Below are 22,975 nucleotides of genomic sequence, written 5' to 3' on the forward strand. Positions count from 1 at the left end.
ATATTTGCTCAGTGCATGACCGCAAGCTAATCAATGCCACAGTCTATTATACGGCATCATTCACAGGTGAATAATATAAATACAGTTTATTATATAGCATTATTCACATGTGAATAATATAAATACAGTCTATTATACAGCATTATTCACATGTGAATAATATATCGTATTATACAGCATTATTCACATGTGAATAATACAAATATAGTTTATTATACAGCATTATTCACATGTGAATAATATAGTCTATTATACAGCATTATTCACATGTGAATAATGTAAATATAGTCTATTATACAGCATTATTCACATGTGAATAATATAAATACAGTCTATTATACAGCATTATTCACATGTGAATAATATAGTCTATCATACAGCATTATTCACATGCAAATAATATAAATATAGTCTATTATAAAGCATTATTCACATGTGAATAATATGAATATCGTCTATCAAACAACATTGTTCACATGTGAATAACATAAATACAGTCTATTATACAGCATTAGTCACATGTGAAATATATAAATACAGTCTATTGTACAGCATTATTCACATGTGAATAATATAAATACAGTATTATTAGACAGCATTATTCACATGTAAATAATATAAATACAGTCTATTATACAGCATTATTCACATGTGAATAATATAAATACAGTCTATTATACAGCATTATTCACATGCAATTAACATTAATACAGCCCATTATACAGCATTATTCAAATGTGAATAATAGAAATACAGTCTATTACACAACATTATTCACATGTGAATAATATAGGCTATCATACAGAATTATTCACATGTGAATAATATGAATAGCATCTATTAAACAACATTGTTCACATGTGAATAACAAATACAGTCTATTATACAGCATTATTCGCATGTGAAATATATAAATGCAGTATTATACAGCATTATTTACGTGTAAATAACATAAATACAGTCTATTATACAGCTTTATTCACATGTGAAATATATAAATACAGTCTATTGTACAGCATTATTCACATGTAATTAACAAAAATACAGTCTATTATACAGCATAATTCACATGTAAATAATATAAATATAGTCTACTATAGAGCATTATTCACATGTGAATAATATAAATACAGTCTATTATACAGCATTATTCACATGTGAAAATTATAAATACAGTCTATTATACAGCATTATTCACATGTGAATAATATAAATACAGTCTATTATACAGCATTATTCACATGTGAATAATATAAGCTATTATACAGCAATATTTACATGTGAATAATATAGTCCATTATACAGCATTTTTCACATGTGAATAATATAAACACAGTCTTTTATACATTTAAGTACAGTCAAAAAAAGGAACATATTCATTATACAGTCCGATGGCTGTCGGTATGACGGACTTCCTGTTAGGAAAACTAATTCAAAACCTCACAAAAATATCCCAATGCTAAAGAAGGTTACGACAGACCGCCTTAAAAAACGGAATGGAATTTTATATTTTTATTACTGTGTGAAGATGGGGGGAAAAATGTGGGATTTACAATATTAGCTATGATAGATAAAATACTGAATATTGACAACATATGGAGGTGTGTAAGTCAAGATTTAAGCTACAGTTTCCATCTTAAAGATCTAAAAAAAATGTACTTAACGGCTTTTAATTTCCCCTGGTCTGATATATAATAACGATCTGCTTTCGGGCGTGGGCACTGAATTAGTTTTAAGTTGATTTAAAAAATAGAAACAGTCTGGACGGGAAGTGACTCCAAATTGGAAGTTTGCGTGTACCTTTTTCCAAGTAGACCTTCGGGGCCCAGTGCGGATCTCCGTCAGCGTAGGGGTCGCTGTAATGGACCACCGCGGCATCCTCCTCTTCATAGTCGACGGGCGGGGGCGGCGGCGGGGGCGAGGGCTCCTCGAACACGCCCATGTCTTCCGGCGGTGGCGGAGGAGGCGGAGCCGGGCTGTCTGTAACTGGAGATGACAAGTCGTTATGCACTCGGGCTTGACTAAATTAGGTCTGGTTACTAGTAAACAGTCAACTAAAACAGATGATACTATTTCCATAAAATGCATTCTTTTTTCCAGCCACTAGAGGGCAACTCAATAATGTCAGAGGTGTTCATGCTTTTAAATGTGTCCACTCAGGTCATGATGGATCACACACCAGCAGACAGTCAGGTCCTATTTTCTCCCCCCCCCCCCCCACCAGCTGGAGACGGAACAGGACGTGAGCTTAGCCCCGTCCATCGCCATGGCAACCTCCCATGGACCCAGAGAGGTATGAGCGTGAAAGTCACATGGCAGGCAGATTCAATGTGGACACGTTATGGGTTTGTGTTCATCTTGACCGCCATGATCTACGTCTCCACAAAATGCAAAAGCGCATTATTCACATTATAATATAGTCTATTATACTGCATTATTCACATGTGAATAATATAAATACAGTTTATTATACAGCATTATTCACATGTGAATAATAGAAATACAGTTTATTGTACAGCATTATTCACATGTGAATAATATAGTCTATTATACAGCATTATTCATATGTGAATAATACAAATATAGTCTATTATGCAGTATTATTCACATGTGAATAATATAGTCTATTATACAGCATTATTCATGTGTGAATAAAATAAATACAGTTTATTATACAGCATAATTCACATGTGAATACTATAGTCTATTATACAGCATTATTCACATGTGAATAATATAGTTATTATTGAATAATAATAATATTGAATTGAATAATATAAATATAGTCTATTATACAGCATTATTCACACATGAGTAATATAAATACAGTCCATTATACAGCATTATTCACATAAAAATGATATAAATACAGTCTATTATACAGCATTATTCACAAATGAATAATATAAATACGGTTTATTATACAGCATCATTCACATGTGAATAATATAGTCTATTATACAGCATTATTCACATGTGAATAATATAAATGCAGTTTATTATACAGCATTATTCTCATGTGAATAATATAGTTTTTAATTGAATAATATCCATCCATCCATCCAGTTTCTACTGCTTATTCCCTTTCGGATATTGAATTGAATAATGTAAATACAGTCTATTATACAGCATTATTCACACATGAATAATATAAATACAGTTTATTATACAGCATCATTCACAGGCGAATAATATAGTCTATTATACAGCATTATTCACATGCGAATAATATAGTCTATTATACAGCATCATTCACATGTGAATAACATATAGTTTATTATAAAGCATTATTCACATGCGAATAATATAGTCTATTATACCACATTATTCACATGCGAATAATATAGTCTATTATACAGCATTATTCACATGTGAATAATATAAATACAGTCTGTTATACAGCGTTATTCACATGTGAATAATAGGAATACAGCCTATCATACAGCATTATACACGTGAATAATATAAATACAGTCTATTATACATCATTATTCACATGTGAATAATATAAATACAGTCTATTATACAGCATTATTCACATGTGAATAATATAAATACAGTCTATTATACAGCATTATTCACATGTGAATAATATAAATACAGTCTATTATACAGCATTATTCACACATGAATAATATAAATACAGTCTATTATACAGCATCATTCACATGTGAATAATATGTAGTTTATTATAAAGCATTATTCACATGTGAATAATATAAATACAGTCTATTATACAGCATTATTCACATGTGAATAATATAAATACAGTCTATTATACAGCATTATTCACATGTGAATAATATAAATACAGTCTATTATACAGCATTATTCACATGTGAATAATATAAATACAGTCTATTATACAGCATTATTCACATGTGAATAATATAAATACAGTCTATTATACAGCATCATTCACATGTGAATAATATGTAGTTTATTATAAAGCATTATTCACATGTGAATAATATAGTCTATTATACAGCATTATTCACACATGAATAATATAAATACAGTCTTTTATACAGCATTATTCACATGTGAATAATATAAATACAGTCTGTTATACAGCGTTATTCACATGTGAATAATAGGAATACAGCCTATCATACAGCATTATACACATGTGAATAATATAAATACAGTCTATTATACAGCATTATTCACATGTGAATAATATAAATACAGTCTATTATACAGCATTATTCACATGTGAATAATATAAATACAGTCTATTATACAGCATTATTCACATGTGAATAATATAAATACAGTCTATTATACAGCATTATTCACATGTGAATAATGTAAACACAGTCTATTATACACTACAGCTCTTGTCTCAAAGTAGGTGTAGTGTCACATCATGCCTTGACTTATTTGGAGGTTTTTTTTTGAAGTTTTCCTGTGTGTTTTAGTTCTTATCCTGCGCTCCTAATTTGTTGTTGATTGTCATGTTCGGATGTACGTTGTGGCGTAGACTTATGTGACGTATGACGTGACGTGTGTAAGTTTGTGCGCCTGCTTGTCTGTGAGAAGGAGAGACAGGAAAGGGTGAGAAGAGCCTGGAGTGTAATGCCCGCAGCTAAAAGCAACTGGTGAGAACGTATACTCGAATATCACGATATAGTCCTTTTCTATATCACACAGAGACAAACCCGCGATATATCGTGTATATCGATATATCGCCCAGCCCTACTCGGAGTCTTGTTCACGAGTGAGGGAAGAGTGGATCGTGAGATCGACAGGCGGCGTCTTCAGTAATGTGGACGCTGTATCGATCCGTTGTGGTGAAGAAGGAGCTGAGCCGGAAGGCGAAGCTCTCAATTTACCGGTCGATCTCCATTCCCATCTTAACCTATGGTCATGAGCTTTGCTCAATTTACCCTTAATAAATAAATTGATATATATTAAAAAAAATGGGTATTTCTGTCTGTCATTCCGTCGTACAATTTTTTTCATTTTACAGAAGGTTTTTTGTAGAGAATAAATGATGAAAAAAACACTTAATTGAAGTGTGAAGTGAAGTGAATTATATTTATATAGCGCTTTTCTCTAGTGAGAAGTTTTAGTGTTGTTTGCTTGAGTCATATTGCAGTCTACACCTATGTCTTATGTTTGACTGCCATCTACTGGTCACACTTATCATTACACAATGTACCGAATAAAATTGCTTCGCGGTCGCTAAGCAAAACGAGGATTATTCCGTACATTAGGCGCACCGGGACTGTCGAGTTTTGAGGAAAAAAACTGATTTTAAATGTGCCTTATAGTCGGGATATTACGGTAATAATGGTAATAATCTCATATGTTTTCCACGTCATTATGTAATAATGCCACATTTTGCATTAAAATTCTCGAATATATTTATAAGTAAATATTGATGCATTTTGTAAATATATTTTTATTTTTCTCAAAATGTGACAGGCGGCGTCTTCAGTAATGCGGACGCTGTATCGATCCGTTGTGGTGAAGAAGGAGCTGAGCCGGAAGGCGAAGCTCTCAATTTACCGGTCGATCTCCATTCCCATCTTAACCTATGGTCATGAGCTTTGCTCAATTTACCCTTAATAAATAAATTGATATATATAAAAAAAAATGGGTATTTCTGTCTGTCATTCCGTCGTACATTTTTTTTCATTTTACAGAAGGTTTTTTGTAGAGAATAAATGATGAAAAAAACACTTAATTGAAGCGTGAAGTGAAGTGAATTATATTTATATAGCGCTTTTCTCTAGTGAGAAGTTTTAGTGTTGTTTGCTTGAGTCATATTGCAGTCTACACCTATGTCTTATGTTTGACTGCCATCTACTGGTCACACTTATCATTACACAATGTACCGAATAAAATTGCTTCGCGGTCGCTAAGCAAAACGAGGATTATTCCGTACATTAGGCGCACCGGGACTGTCGAGTTTTGAGGAAAAAAACAGATTTTAAATGTGCCTTATAGTCGGGATATTACGGTAATAATGGTAATAATCTCATATGTTTTCCACGTCATTATGTAATAATGCCACATTTTGCATTAAAATTCTCGAATATATTTATAAGTAAATATTGATGCATTTTGTAAATATATTTTTATTTTTCTCAAAATGTGACAGGCGGCGTCTTCAGTAATGCGGACGCTGTATCGATCCGTTGTGGTGAAGAAGGAGCTGAGCCGGAAGGCGAAGCTCTCAATTTACCGGTCGATCTCCATTCCCATCTTAACCTATGGTCATGAGCTTTGCTCAATTTACCCTTAATAAATAAATTGATATATATAAAAAAAAATGGGTATTTCTGTCTGTCATTCCGTCGTACATTTTTTTTCATTTTACAGAAGGTTTTTTGTAGAGAATAAATGATGAAAAAAACACTTAATTGAAGCGTGAAGTGAAGTGAATTATATTTATATAGCGCTTTTCTCTAGTGAGAAGTTTTAGTGTTGTTTGCTTGAGTCATATTGCAGTCTACACCTATGTCTTATGTTTGACTGCCATCTACTGGTCACACTTATCATTACACAATGTACCGAATAAAATTGCTTCGCGGTCGCTAAGCAAAACGAGGATTATTCCGTACATTAGGCGCACCGGGACTGTCGAGTTTTGAGGAAAAAAACAGATTTTAAATGTGCCTTATAGTCGGGATATTACGGTAATAATGGTAATAATGTCATATGTTTTCCACGTCATTATGTAATAATGCCACATTTTGCATTAAAATTCTCGAATATATTTATAAGTAAATATTGATGCATTTTGTAAATATATTTTTATTTTTCTCAAAATGTGGGCTGTTTGACTAACATTTTATATTTTGGTGCATTATGAAGTGAAGTGAAGTGAATTATATTTATATAGCGCTTTTTCTCTAGTGACTCAAAGCGCTTTACATAGCGAAACCCAATATCTAAGTTACTTTTAAACCAGTGTGGGTGGCACTGGGAGCAGGTGGGTAAAGTGTCTTGCCCAAGGACACAACGGCAGTGACTAGGATGGCGGAAGCGGGAATCGAACCTGCAACCCTCAAGTTGCTGGCACGGCCACTCTACCAACCGAGCTATACCGCCCCACAACGCTTTAAAAGAGGAGAAAACAGGAAAAAAATGCAAATTAAATTTTGAAACACAGTTTATCTTCAATTTCGACTCTTTAGAATTTGAAATTCAACCCAAAAAATGAAGAGAAAAACTAGCTAATTCGAATCTTTTTGAAAAAATTAAGAAAAGAGTTTATGGAACATCATTAGTAACTTTTCCTGATTAAGATTAATTTTAGAATTTTGATGACATGTTTTAAATAGGTTAAACTCCAATCTGCACTTTGTTAAAAGATATAACAAATTGGACCAAATTTTTCTAACAAAGACAAATCATTATTTCTTCTAGATTTTCCAGAACAAAAATGTTAAAAGAAATTCAAAATACTTTGAAATAGATTTTCTAGTTTTTTCCACAATTATTTTTTGGAATTTTAATCATAATTAGTTTGAAGAAATATTTCACAAATATTCTTTGTCGAAAAAACAGCAGCTAAAATGAAGAATTAAATTAAAATGTATTTATTATTCTTTACAAAAAAAAAAAAAAAATACTTCAACATTGATTTAAATTTTTAGGAAAGAAGAGGAAGGAATTTAAAAGCTAAAAAGTTATATGTTTGAAAACCCTAAAATAATTTTTAAGGTTGTATTTTCTCTAAAATTGTCTTTCTGAAAGTTACAAGAAGCAAAGTAAAAAAATAAACGAGTTTATTTAAACAAGCGAAGACCAAGTTTTAAAATATTTTCCTGGATTTTCAGATTGAATTGAATTGAATTGAATTATATTTATATAGCGCTTTTCTCAAGTGACTCAAAGCGCTTTACATAGTGACACCCAATATCTAAGTTACATTTAAAGCAGTGTGGGTGGCACTGGGAGCAGGTGGGTAAAGTGTCTTGCCCAAGGACACAACGGCAGTAACTAGGATGGCACAAGCGGGAATCGAACCTGCAACCCTCAAGTTGCTGACACGGCCACTCTACCAACCGAGCTATGCCGCCCCCCAATTCTATTTGAGTTTTGTCTCTCTTAGAATTAAAAATGCCAAGCAAAGCGAGACCAGCTTGCCAGTAAATAAATAACATTTAAAAAATTGAGGCAGCTCACTGGTAAGTGCTGCTATTTGAGCTATTTTTAGAACAAGCCAGCGGGCGACTCATCTGGTCCTTACGGGCACCGCGTTGGTGACCCCTGCTCTAGTGGGTACTTAGAAACATACTGCATATATAATGGGGAAAACCACTTAAAAACCACTAGAAAAGCCAAGGGCCAGTACCAACGGGACATGTCCAAGTACTTACTGCTCTCTTGCATTCTGGCCACAAAGCCGGTCAAAGGTATCTGCGGAGTCAGCTGGACCATCGGAGGCGGCGGAGGGGCCACGGACACTTAGAGCGGCAACCGACCAGGCGGCGGAAAGAATGGGAGAAGAGTGGAGGACCGAGAGAAAGAGAAGCGGTGAAAAAGGCACAAAACAAGTGGGTGAGCATAGAACAGAAATATAAAGCTTGGGAAATAGATCTTTTGTGTTTACATCTAGGCTTTAGTACGGCAAGGTTGATGATAGCAGCAATAAAACACCACACGACTATAAGAGCGAGGGGAAAATGCAATTGTGTTAAGAAAGACATGGCAGGTCTTTGTTTTCCAGGCGGTCTCCACATTAAAAATGTATTTCATCCTCTGTTCAGTGGCTTGTCAATGGAGCTTTGGTATTTAGTCACTGTTTTTTTTTTGTTTTTTGTTATTAAATCAATCAATCAATCAATCAATGTTTATTTATATAGCCCCAAATCACAAATGTCTCAAGGGACTGCACAAATCATTACGACTACAACATCCTCGGAAGAACCCACAAAAGGGCAAGGAAAACTCACACCCAGTGGGCAGGGAGAATTCACATCCAGTGGGACGCCAGTGACAATGCTGACTATGAGAAACCTTGGAGAGGACCTCAGATGTGGGCAACCCCCCCCCCCCTCTAGGGGACCGAAAGCAATGGATGTCGAGCGGGTCTAACATGATACTGTGAAAGTTCAATCCATAGTGGCTCCAAGACAGCAGTGAGAGTCCCGTCCACAGGAAACCATCTCAAGCGGATCAGCAGCGTAAAGATGTCCCCAACCGATACAGGCGAGCGGTCCATCCTGGGTCTCGACTCTGGACAGTCAGTACTTCATCCATGGTCATCGGACCGGACCCCCTCCACAAGGGAGGGGGGGACATAGGAGAAAGAAAAGAAGCGGCAGATCAACTGGTCTAAAAAGGAGGTCTATTTAAAGGCTAGAGTATACAGATGAGTTTTAAGATGAGACTTAAATGCTTCTACTGAGGTAGCATCTCGAACTGTTACCGGGAGGGCATTCCAGAGTACTGGAGCCCGAACGGAGAACGCTCTATAGCCCGCAGACTTTTTTTGAGCTCTAGGAATCACTAATAAGCCGGAGTCTTTTGAACGCAGATTTCTTGCCGGGACATATGGTACAATACAATCGGCAAGATAGGCTGGAGCTAGACCGTGTAGTATTTTATACGTAAGTAGTAAAACCTTAAAGTCACATCTTAAGTGCACAGGAAGCCAGTGCAGGTGAGCCAGTATAGGTATATATGTATGTATATATGTATATAAAGGTATATACAGTATATATGTATGTATATATGTATATAAAGGTATATACAGTATATATGTATGTATATATGTATATAAAGGTATATACAGTATATATGTATGTATATATGTATATAAAGGTATATACAGTACAGGCGTAATATGATCAAACTTTCTTGTTCTTGTCAAAAGTCTAGCAGCCGCATTTTGTACCAACTGTAATCTTTTAATGCTAGACATGGGGAGACCCGAAAATAATACGTTACAGTAATCGAGACGAGACGTAACAAACGCATGGATAATGATCTCGGCGTCTTTAGTGGACAAAATGGAGCGAATTTTAGCGATATTACGGAGATGAAAGAAGGCCGTTTTAGTAACGCTTTTAATGTGTGACTCAAAGGAGAGAGTTGGGTCGAAGATAATACCCGGATTTTTTACAGAGTCACCTTGTTTTATTATTTGGTTGTCAAATGTTAAAGTTGTATTATTAAATAGAGGTCGGTGTCTAGCAGGACCGATAATCAGCATTTCCGTTTTTTTGGCATTAAGTTGCAAAAAGTTAGCGGACATCCATTGTTTAATTTCATTAAGACACGCCTCCAGCTGACTACAGTCCGGCATGTTGGTCAGCTTTAGGGGCATGTAGAGTTGGGTGTCATCAGCATAACAGTGAAAGCTAATACCGTATTTGCGTATGACGTCACCTAGCGGCAGCATGTAGATGCTGAAGAGTACAGGGCCAAGGACTCAACACAAAAACACACAAAATACACTTTCCATCAGTGCATCAACCCCCCAAAGAAAACCCCTCCCTCCCCCATTCACACCCACTCACACAAAAAAGGGTTATTTCTTTCTGCTACCAAAATGCTGGTTCCCACAACATATATAACACAGTCTACAAGGGACATAGTCCCTGAAACACACATGATTGTGTGTGTCGCCGGTCCACTAACACTATCATTAATTACTATTTTTTATGTAATTGTTTTATATGATATATATGATATATATATATATGATATATGAGAATCAGCACCTCCAAGTCCGAGTCCATGGTTCTCGCCCGGAAAAGGGTGGAGTGCCATCTCCGGGTTGGGGAGGAGGCCCTGCCCCAAGTGGAGGAGTTCAAGTACCTAGGAGTCTTGTTCACGAGTGGGGGAAGAGTGGATCGTGAGATCGACAGGCGGATCGGTGCGGCGTCATCAGTAATGCGGACGTTGTACCGATCCGTTGTGGTGAAGAAGGAGCTGAGCCGGAAGGCAAAGCTCTCAATTTACCGGTCGATCTACGTTCCCATCCTCACCTATGGTCATGAGCTTTGGGTCATGACCGAAAGGATAAGATCACGGGTACAAGCGGCCCAAATGAGTTTAGGTCTCTCCCTTAGAGATAGGGTGAGAAGCTCTGCCATCCGGGAGGAACTCAAAGTAAAGCCGCTGCTCCTCCACATGGAGAGGAGCCAGATGAGGTCAGGATGCCACCCGAACGCCTCCCTAGGGAGGTGTTTAGGGCACGTCCAACCGGTAGGAGGCCACGGGGAAGACCCAGGACACGTTGGGAAGACTATGTCTCCCGGCTGGCCTGGGAACGCCTCGGGATCCCCCGGGAAGAGCTAGACGAAGTGGCTGGGGAGAGGGAAGTCTGGGCTTCCCTGCTTAGGCTGTTGCCCCCGCGACCCGACCTCGGATAAGCGGAAGATGATGGATGGATGGATGGATGTTTTATATGATTTTACTTTCTTTTTTATCCAAAAAAAATGTCATTGTTTTCCTTTTTTTTTAAATCTCATTTTATTTTATAAAAAAAAAATGAAAAAAAATAACCTTATCTTCATCAGACCGGGTTGTTAATGGAATTAGACTTGTCTAAAAGGTTTTTAAAACCAGGTCCAGTCCAGACAATGTCAGCAACACACACCCTCATCCATGTGCAACAACAAAAATTAGGGAAACAACAGATTGCATATAAGTTATAAACATCCATCCATCATCTTCCGCTTATCCGAGGTCGGGTCGCGGGGGCAACAGCCTAAGCAGGGAAGCCCAGACTTCCCTCTCCCCAGCCACTTCGTCTAGCTCTTCCCGGGGGATCCCGAGGCGTTCCCAGGCCAGCCGGGAGACATAGTCTTCCCAACGTGTCCTGGGTCTTCCCCGTGGCCTCCTACCGGTTGGACGTGCCCATAAAACCTCCCTAGGGAGGCGTTCGGGTGGCATCCTGACCAGATGCCCGAACCACCTCATCTGGCTCCTCTCGTTATATATATAAAGTTATAAACAAAATTACATTTTTATAAAAAGCATTTGTGTATAGTCCATATTATGTCCAAGTCAGATTCAACACACACCTTCGTTTTGTACACTCAAAAAAAGGGAACACAACAACAGATAGCATATATGTTGCTGTTGTTGCATATCTATAAACATTATTACATTTTCATAATAAGCCTTTAAGGATTTCCCATCTTTTTTCATGTTTTTTGGCATCATTATCGTTGTCAATCATGTATCTTTCTAAAGTTAAAAAATACTGAATAAATGTTTTAAAGAAAGTAATAAATGATAAACGGGTTGTACTTGTATAGCGCTTTTCTACCTTCAAGGTACTCAAAGCGCTTTGACACTACTTCCACATTCACACACACATTCACACACTGATGGAGGGAGCTGCCATGCAAGGCGCCAACCAGCACCCATCAGGAGCAAGGGTGAAGTGTCTTGCTCAGGACACAACGGACATGACGAGGTTGGTACTAGGTGGGGATTGAACCAGGGACGCTCGGGTTGCGCACAGCTACTCTCCCAGTGCGCCACGCTTTTCATGATGGTATCCTTACATCACACTCAAATTTATAAGCGCAGGCCAAAATATACCGCATGCCTTTGGTAATTGCCGGAGTGAGAAGAAGTTTTAAAATAATTAGTGCATGCTTGCCTTTACCGCATGCCTTTGGTAATTGCCGGAGTGAGAAGAAGTTTTAAAATAATTAGTGCATGCTTGCCTTTACCGCATGCCTTTGGTAATTGCCGGAGTGAGAAGAAGTTTTAAAATAATTAGTGCATGCTTGCCTTTACCGCATGCCTTTGGTAATTACCGGAGTGAGAAGAAGTTTTAAAATAATTAGTGCATGCTTGCCTTTACCGCATGCCTTTGGTAATTGCCGGAGTGAGAAGAAGTTTTAAAATAATTAGTGCATGCTTGCCTTTACCGCATGCCTTTGGTAAACGCCGGAGTGAGAAGAGGTTTTAAATTAATTTGTGTCCCGGTGGCAATTCAAGGAAATACCGTAATTATTAAAAGGAATTTTCAAGGATATGATCGATACTCGAGAGGTTCTATCAATATTTTCATTTCCGCACAATCAGTTTTTTGTTGACAAATTTAGGGAATTCATTCCCTGGACACTGGAGGCCAAAACCCGAATAACTAAAATAGGTAGTTTTTGCTTTTGTTCAGTTATTGTGTACTATAGACTTTGTTTGGCTCAAACAATGGTATGATTTCATGATTTGCAAATCCTTTTCAAGAGAGGGGGGGGTTGCCCACATCTGAGGTCCTCTCCAAGGTTTCTCATAGTCAGCATTGTCACTGGCGTCCCACTGGATGTGAATTCTCCCTGCCCACTGGGTGTGAGTTTTCCTTGCCCTTTTGTGGGTTCTTCCGAGGATGTTGTAGTCGTAATGATTTGTGCAGCCCTTTGAGACATTTGTGATTTGGGGCTATATAAATAAACATTGATTGATTGATTGAAATATTCAGTTGAATGCGCTACAAAGACAAGATATTTGATGCTCAAACTTCTAAACTTGTTTTTTTTTGCAAATAATAATTCACTTAGACGTTCATGGCTGCAACACGTGCCAAAGTAGTTGGGAAAGGGCGTGTTCACCACTGTGTTACATCACCTTTTCTTTTAACAACACTCAATAAACGTTTGGGAACTGAGGAAACTCATTGTTGAAGCTTTGAAAGTGGAATTCTTTCCCATTTCTTGATTTATGTAGAACAGGGGTGTCAAACTCAAATACAGAGTGGGCCAAAATTTTAAACGGAACAAAGCCGCGGGCCGAAGTTGAACAAATGAACCTTTTAATAGGGACCCAAACAAGTTTTGCATTAAACATTGAACAAGCAATGCTTAAATAACTTTAGTGACATGCAAAATCCAGTTTCAAATTATAATAATAATAATTGAAAAAATATCATCCACCCATCCATCCATTTTCTACCGCTTATTCCCTTTCGGGGTCGCGGGGAAAAATATCAATGGCATATCAAATAAAATTTAGATAAAAATTGAATGCCTTTTTTTGTATTTGCAGTCTTCTGAGGTAAATATAAAATTTTTTCCACAGGCTAATAATACATTTGAAAATAAAATAACAATAATGAATGAACCAAACATTCAGGCCTTGAAGTAGCAAGAGAAAATGCATGAATAAAACGTTAATTATTGGTCAGTTTGCTGAAGAGTTAGTGCTGCAAGGGGTTCTGGGTATTTGTTCTGCTGTGTTACGGTGCGGATGTTCACCCGAAATGTGTTTGTCATTCTTGTTTGGTGTGGGTTCACAGTGTGGCGCTTATTTGTAACACTGCTAAAGTTGTTTATACGGCCACCCTCAGTGTGACCAAGTATGCCTTGCATTCTCTAGTGTGTGTGTGTGTGTGTGTGTGTGTGTGTGTGTGTGTATGTGTGTGTAAAAGCCACAAATATTATGTGACACGCTTTTAGTACGGAGTAAAAGCGGACGTGAGTTAGTGCTGCAAGGGGTTCTGGGTTTTGTTCTGCTGTGTTACGGTGCGGATGTTCACCCGAAATGTGTTTGTCATTCTTGTTTGGTGTGGGTTCACAGTGTGGCGCTTATTTGTAACACTGCTAAAGTTGTTTATACGGCCACCCTCAGTGTGACCAAGTATGCCTTGCATTCTCTAGTGTGTGTGTGTGTGTGTGTGTGTGTGTGTATGTGTGTGTAAACGCCACAAATATTATGTGACACGCTTTTAGTACGGAGTAAAAGCGGACGTGAGTTAGTGCTGCAAGGGGTTCTGGGTTTTGTTCTGCTGTGTTACGGTGCGGATGTTCACCCGAAATGTGTTTGTCATTCTTGTTTGGTGTGGGTTCACAGTGTGGCGCTTATTTGTAACACTGCTAAAGTTGTTTATACGGCCACCCTCAGTGTGACCAAGTATGCCTTGCATTCTCTAGTGTGTGTGTGTGTGTGTGTGTGTGTGTATGTGTGTGTAAAAGCCACAAATATTATGTGACACGCTTTTAGTACGGAGTAAAAGCGGACGTGAGTTAGTGCTGCAAGGGGTTCTGGGTTTTGTTCTGCTGTGTTACGGTGCGGATGTTCACCCGAAATGTGTTTGTCATTCTTGTTTGGTGTGGGTTCACAATGTGGCGCTTATTTGTAACACTGCTAAAGTTGTTTATACGGCCACCCTCAGTGTGACCAAGTATGCCTTGCATTCTCTAGTGTGTGTGTGTGTGTGTGTGTGTGTGTGTATGTGTGTGTAAAAGCCACAAATATTATGTGACACGCTTTTAGTACGGAGTAAAAGCGGACGTGAGTTAGTGCTGCAAGGGGTTCTGGGTTTTGTTCTGCTGTGTTACGGTGCGGATGTTCACCCGAAATGTGTTTGTCATTCTTGTTTGGTGTGGGTTCACAATGTGGCGCTTATTTGTAACACTGCTAAAGTTGTTTATACGGCCACCCTCAGTGTGACCAAGTATGCCTTGCATTCTCTAGTGTGTGTGTGTGTGTGTGTGTGTGTGTGTGTATGTGTGTGTAAAAGCCACAAATATTATGTGACACGCTTTTAGTACGGAGTAAAAGCGGACGTGACGACAGGTTGTAGAGAACGCTAAAGGCAGTGCCCCAATATATTTGTCCAGGTGGAAATCGGTAGAAATTCGGGAGAATGGTTGCCCCGGGAGATTTTCGGGAGGGGCACTGAACTTCGGGAGTCTACCGGGAAAATTAGGAGGGTTGGAAAGTATGAGTATTAGCGCTATATAATAACGGCGGGCCAGCTCTAATGCTAAATTGATATTGCCTCAAGGGCCAAATTAAATTAGGCCCGCGGGCCAGAGTTTGACACCCATGATGTAGAGCTTCAGTCCTTCAACAGTCCGGGGTCTCCGCTGTCGTATTTTACGCTTCATAACGTGCCACACATTTTCGATAGGAGACAGGTCTGGACTGCAGGTGGGCCAGGAAAGTACTCGCACTCTTTTTTTTTACGAAGAGACGCTGTTGTAACACGTGCTGAATGTGGCTTGGCATTGTCTTGCTGAAATAAGCAGGGGCGTCCATGAAAAATATGGCAGCATATGTTGTTCCAAAACCTGTATGTACCTTTTAGCATTAATGGTGCATTCACAGATGTGTAAGTTACCCATGCCTTGGGCACTAATGCACCCCCATACCATCACAGATGCTGGTTTTTCAACTTTGCGTTGATAACAGTCTGGATGGTTCGCTTCCCCTATGGTCCGGATGACACAATGTTGAATATTTCCAAAAACATTTTGAAATGTGGACTCGTCAAACCACAGAACACTTTTCCACTTTGCATCAGTCCATCTTAGATGATCTCGGGCCCAGAGAAGCCAGTGGCGTTTCCGGGTGTTGTTGACAAATGGCTTTGGCTTTGCATAGTAGAGTTTTAACTTGCACTTACAGATGTTGCGACCAACTGTAGTTACTGACAGTGGTTTTGTGAATTGTTCCTGAGCCCATGTGGTGATATCCTTTACACACTGATGTCGTTTCTCAGTTCGAACATTAAGTATCTTGTCTTTGCAGTCTATTTAATTGAATATGTGGGACAGGGGTTAGTGCATGTGCCTCACAATACGAAGGTCTTGAGTAGTCCTGGGTTCGATCCCGGGCTCGAATTACACAACGTGCCGAACTTCAGTGGTGTTGGGTTTTGTACATAATAATAATGATGATAAAAAGGTGAATTTTTTTGGTTTTGTTTTCAAAAAGGGTTGGAGTAAATAAGTTTGACTTCCAGTATTTGATTCTATTTCTGTACTTTACCGAAATGTTATAAGGTTAAATTCCTTTTTATAAGGATTAATTTTTGCTTAGTTTCTACCATGTCTGACAAAAACCACCAAATGAAACTTGCATAGTAGAGTTTTAACTTGCACTTACAGATGTTGCGACCAACTGTAGCTACTGACAGCGGTTTTATGAAGTGTTCCTGAGCCCATGTGGTGATATCCTTTACACACTGATGTCGTTTCTCAGTTCGAACATTAAGTATCTTGTCTTTGCAGTCTATTTAATTGAATATGTGGGACAGGGGTTAGTGCATGTGCCTCACAATACGAAGGTCCTGAGTAGTCCTGGGTTCGATCCCGGGCTCGAATTACACAACGTGCTGAACTTCAGTGGTGTTGGGTTTTGTACATAATAATAATGATGATAAAAAGGTGAATTTTTTTGGTTTTGTTTTCAAAAAGGGTTGGAGTAAATAAGTTTGACTTCCAGTATTTGATTCTATTTCTGTACTTTAATGAAATGTTATTAGGTTAAATTCCTTTTTATAAGGATTAATTTTTGCTTAGTTTCTACCATGTCCGACAAAAACCACCAAATGAAACTTGCATAGTAGAGTTTTAACTTGCACTTACAGATGTTGCGACCAACTGTAGTTACTGACAGTGGTTTTATGAAGTGTTCCTGAGCCCATGTGGTGATATCCTTTACACACTGATGTCGTTTCTCAGTTCGAACATTAAGTATCTTGTCTTTGCAGTCTATTCAATTGAATATGTGGGACAGGGGTTAGTGCATGTGCCTCACAATACGAAGGTCTTGAGTAGTCCTGGGTTCGATCCCGGGCTCGAATTACACAACGTGCCGAACTTCAGTGGTGTTGGGTTTTGTACATAATAATAATGATGATTAAAAAGTGAATTTTTTTTGTTTTGTTTTTAAAAAGGGTTGGAGTAAATAAGTTTGACTTCCAGCATTTGTTTCTATTTCTGTACTTTACTGAAATGTTATTAGGTTAAATTCCTTTTTATAAGGATTAATTTTTGCTTAGTTTTTACCATGTCCGACAAAAACCACTATATGGAACTAAATGGACTTTCCCTCACATATACCCTGTAATCAACCCCCTAATGACAGGTGTGTGACCACAGAACATGTGCCGCCTACTGTAAATGACTACCATTTCGAAGACAATGTCCTCGTTGTCGCTGACCGATGGGTCACCCCCGACTCACATACGAGACACAAAACCACCTCTGTGCCTGTGTGAGAGGGAAGCGACTGGTGGAAAATGGCAAAGGTAAACTCTACTCTTCCGAGGTTTTATGAGCCTGGAACTGTCCGTTTTTTTTTTTCCTTATAAGAAGGCAATCGGGAATAAGGCCTGTAATAGTCGTCAAGGGGGGGAATTGGATTGATCGGATTTTCCTAGAAGACATTAATGCCTCTAAATGGGCGGACGTGCCTTGACAGGAATGTTTTTTTTTGTGGCGAAGCAACAGCTGTTAGGATACGGAGACGAGCGACCTAAGTGCGCGCAACAACGGTCGTTAGGGGGTGGAATCACCCTTCTTATCATTCCGTTCAGTTGCGTCAACGGCACGGGTGCCTCTTGGAGCTGTTTGATCGGAATTTGGGAGCATGAACGTACGAGGCTATCTGAAGAGATTGCGATCAATTCAAGAGTACCGTATTTTTCCGACTATAAAATCCTTTAATTTTCTCAAAACTCGACATTATTTGTAACCTAATGTACAAATAATTTTAGTTGTGCTTACCAACCTCAAAGCTATTTTATTTGGTACATGGTGCAAAGATAAGGGTGACCAGTAGATGGCAGTCACACATAAGAGATAGGTGTAGACTGCCATATAACTGTATTTGGTACATAGTGTAATGATAAGTGTGACCAGTAGATGGCAGTCACACATAAGAGATAGGTGTGGACTGCAATATAATTTTATTTGGTACATGGTGTAATGATAAGTGTGACCAGTAGATGGCAGTCACACATAAGAGATAGGTGTAGATTGGAATATCATTTGATTTGGTACATGGTGTAACTATAAGTGTGAGCAGTAGATGGCAATCACACATAAGAAATAGGTGTAGACTGCAATATAATTTTATTTGGTACAAGTGTGAGCAGTAGATGGCAGTAACACATAAGAGATAGGTGTGGACTGCAATATAATTTTATGTGGTACATGGTGTAATGACAAGTGTGAGCAGTAGATGGCAGTCACACATAAGAGATAGGTGTGGACTGCAATATAATTTTATGTGGTACATGGTGTAATGACAAGTGTGAGCAGTAGATGGCAGTCACACATAAGAGATAGGTGTAGATTGGAATATCATTTTATTTGGTACATGGTGTAACTATAAGTGTGAGCAGTAGATGGCAATCACACATAAGAAATAGGTGTAGACTGCAATATAATTTTATTTGGCACAAGTGTGACCAGTAGATGGCAATCACACATACGAGGAACATGTTGACAGCAATATAATTTTATTTTGTACATGGTGTAATGATAAGTGTGACAAGGAGATGGCAGTCACGCATAAGAGATAGATGTAGACGGCAATATGGCGCAAGTAAACCACACCAATAATGTTATATGTTCCATTGAAAATATAGAACATTACGCCCAGCGTTAAAAAAATCTATCAAAATGTTTTAGTGCGTCTTTGGTAAGCTATGAAAGAAACGGGGAAAAAAACATGTTTAAATATAAAAACAATGTATTTCAAGTAAAATTATAACAAATTGTTTTCAAGTTAAAATGTGCTAGGTGTAGACTGCAATATAATTTTATTTGGTACATGGTGTAATGATAAGTGTGACCGGGTAGATGGCAGTCACACATACGAGATAGGTGTGGACTGCAATATAATTTTATTTGGTACATGGTGTAATGATAAGTGTGACCAGTAGATGGCAGACACACATAAGAGATACGTGTGGACAGCAATATGATTTTATTTTGTACGTGGTGTAATGATAAGTGTGAGCAGTAGATGGCAGTCACACATAAGTGATAGGTGATGACTCAAGTAAACAACACCAATAATGTTATATGGTACATTGATAATATAGAACATTACGGACAGCATAAAAAAATCTATCAAAATGTTTTAGTACGACTTTGGCAAGCTATGAAAAAAAAAAGATTTTCGAATATAAAAACTATTCATTTCAAGTAAAATTATTACAAATAATTTTCAAGATAAAATTTGTTATTAGCTTATTTTCCGGACTATAAGGCGCACTTATAATCCTTTCATTTTCTCAAAACCCGACAGTGCGCCTTATAACCCAGTACGCCTAATGTACAAATAATTCTGGCTGTGCTTACCGACCTCAAAGCTATTTTATTTGGTACATGGTGTAAAGATAAGTGTGACCAGTAGATGGCAGTCACACATAAGAGATAGGTGTACACTGCAATATGAACCAAGTAAACAACACCAAAATGTTTTATGTTCCATTTAGAATAAAGATGCGCCGTTTGGTGGGCGATCTAATTTACGTGGCTCACCCTCGACAGCGTCTTCTCCCTGTCATCTTTGTTGTAGCGGTGTAGCGTGCAAGGATGGGAGTGGAAGAAGAGTCAAAACATGGCGCTGACTGTTTTAATGACGTTCAGACTTTACTTCAATCAATAACAGAGCAGCATCTCCTCATCCGCCGGAAATGTGTCCCGTGAAAAACCGTCCGACCGGAACTCTTTAATAACTTGGGTGAATAATGTAAACTCACTACACCGGTATGTTTTAGCGCTTTCATGGCAAGATTACTGACAGATATAAGTAAGAACTTTACTGTACTTTATATTAGAAATGGCAACAGCGGAGGATGAATATCGCATTTCCAAAAGATCGAGAAAAAGAAGAAGCTTATCGACTACGGCGTCTCCACGGACTACAAAGGCGGACGCGCGCAATTTTTCAGGACTTATGCAGATCCCAAATACAGATCAGCAGGTACCACAAGATAAGATAAAGTTGCTTTTGCATAATATTGCGAAACAAAACGCCTTATACCTTACCTTATACACACACCATAATAATACTATGTTGAAGCACAGTACAATCCATCAGGTGGTGTGGTTTCACTGATTACCAAAGTCGTACTAAAATATTTTCATAGATTTTTGAGCGCCGGGTGTAATGTTCTATATTCTCAATGGAACATTTAACGTTTTAGTGTTGTTTGCTTGAGTCATATTGCAGTCTACACCTATGTCTTATGTTTGACTGCCATCTACTGGTCACACTTATCATTACACAATGTACCGAATAAAATTGCTTCGCGGTCGCTAAGCAAAACGAGGATTATTCCGTACATTAGGCGCACCGGGACTGTCGAGTTTTGAGGAAAAAAAACGATTTTAAATGTGCCTTATAGTCGGGATATTACGGTAATAATGGTAATAATGTCATATGTTTTCCACGTCATTATGTAATAATGCCACATTTTGCATTAAAATTCTCGAATATATTTATAAGTAAATATTGATGCATTTTGTAAATATATTTTTATTTTTCTCAAAATGTGGGCTGTTTGACTAACATTTTATATTTTGGTGCATTATGAAGTGAAGTGAATTATATTTATATAGCGCTTTTCTCAAGTGACTCAAAGCGCTTTACATAGTGAAACCCAATATCTAAGTTACATTTAAACCAGTGTGGGTGGCACTGGGAGCAGGTGGGTAAAGTGTCTTGCCCAAGGACACAACGGCAGTGACTAGGATGGCAGAAGCGGGAATCGAACCTGCAACCCTCAAATTGCTGACACGGCCGCTCTACCAACCGAGCTATGCTGCCCCAAAAAAAACATTGCAATAGATGCCTTGATTAGAAAAACTATCAGTGCAACACAAAACATTCGATCTTCACACGTAAACGTGTGGACAATGCTGAAGAAACAAGTCCATGTCAGAAAACCAACACGTTTAGCTGAACTGCACCAATTTTGTCAAGAGGAGTGGTCAAAAAAATTCAAGCAGAAGCTTGTGGATGGCTAATAAAAGCTTATTGCAGTGAAACTTGCCAAATATTAACATTGCTGTCAGGACTTTTTCTGTCAAAAATTCTGGATTGCTTGTATCGAAAAATCTGGATTTTTTTCTGTCAAAAAATTGGGATTTTTTTCTGTCAAAAATTTGGGATTTTCTCTGTCAAAAACTCAGGATTTTTTCTGTCAAAAAGTCTGGGTTTTTTATGTCGAAAAGTCTGGATCTTTCTGTCCAAAATTTGGGATTGTTCACTGTTAAAAAATTGGGATTCTTTCTGTTAATAAATTGGGATTTTTTTCTGTCAAAAAGTCTGGATTTTTTCTGTCAAAAAGTCTGCATTTTTCACTGTCAAAAAGTCTGCATTTTTCACTGTCAACAAGTTAGGATTTTTTTCTGTCAAAAAGTCAGGACTTTTTCTGTCAAAAATTCTGGATTGCTTGTGTCGAAAAGTCTGGATTTTTTCTGTCAAAACGTTGGGATTTTTTTCTGTCAAAAACTCTGGATTTTCTGTGTCAAAAACTCAGGATATTTTCTGTCAAAAAGTCGGGATTTTTTAATGTCAAAAAGTCTCGATTTTTCTGTCAAAAATTTGGGATTGTTCACTGTTAAAAAATTGGGATTCCTTCTGTTAATAAATCGGGATTTTTTTTTCTGGCAAAAAGTCTGGATTTTTTTCTGTCAAAAAGTCTGCATTTTTCACTGTCAAAAAGTCTGCATTTTTCCACTGTCAAAAAGTCGTGATTTTTTATGTCGAAAAGTTGGGATTTTTTTCTGTCAAAAAGTCTGGATTTTTTCTGTCAAAACGTTGGGATTTTTTTCTGTCAAAAAGTCTGGATTTTCTCTGTCAAAAACTCAGGATATTTTCTGTCAAAAAGTCTCGATTTTTCTGTCAAAAATTTGGGATTGTTCACTGTTAAAAAATTGGGATTCCTTCTGTTAATAAATCGGGATTTTTTTTCTGGCAAAAAGTCGGGATTTTTTTCTGTCAAAAAGTCTGCATTTTTCACTGTCAAAAAGTCGTGATTTTTTATGTCGAAAAGTCTGGATTTTTTCTGTCAAAAAGTTGGGACTTTTTCCGTCAAAAATTCGGGATTTCTTCTGCCGAAAAGTCTGGATTTTTTCTGTCAAAAAGTTGGGATTTTTTCCGTCAAAAATTTGGAATTCTCTCTGTAAAAAAGTCAGGACTTTTTCTGTCAAAAATTTGGGATTTTTTTTCTGTCGAAAAGTCTGGATTTTTTCCGTCAAAAAGTTGGGATTTTTTCCGTCAAAAATTTGGGATTTTCTCTGTC

General features: G+C 37.7%; 1 protein-coding gene across 4 annotated transcripts in view; it reads right to left on the reverse strand.

The window, feature by feature from the left end:
* Positions 1-22,975, reverse strand: part of abi1b (abl-interactor 1b) — a 111,936-nt gene that overhangs the window by 30,476 nt on the left and 58,485 nt on the right. For 3 of the 4 annotated variants that reach the window (XR_009804815.1, XM_061890897.1, XM_061890896.1), the window contains 2 exons: positions 8,337-8,423; positions 1,801-1,986 (listed from right to left, as the gene is read on the reverse strand). Coding sequence is in view for 3 of the 4 variants with exons in the window: in XM_061890897.1 (XP_061746881.1) it covers positions 1,801-1,986; positions 8,337-8,423 (273 nt within the window). In the remaining variant the exon portion in view is untranslated. The remainder of the gene's footprint in view (positions 1-1,800; positions 1,987-8,336; positions 8,424-22,975) is intronic. The other variant, XM_061890898.1, reaches the window with a different exon arrangement.

This window comes from Nerophis ophidion, linkage group LG28 (genome assembly GCF_033978795.1).
Source record: "Nerophis ophidion isolate RoL-2023_Sa linkage group LG28, RoL_Noph_v1.0, whole genome shotgun sequence".
Lineage (NCBI taxonomy): Eukaryota > Metazoa > Chordata > Actinopteri > Syngnathiformes > Syngnathidae > Nerophis > Nerophis ophidion.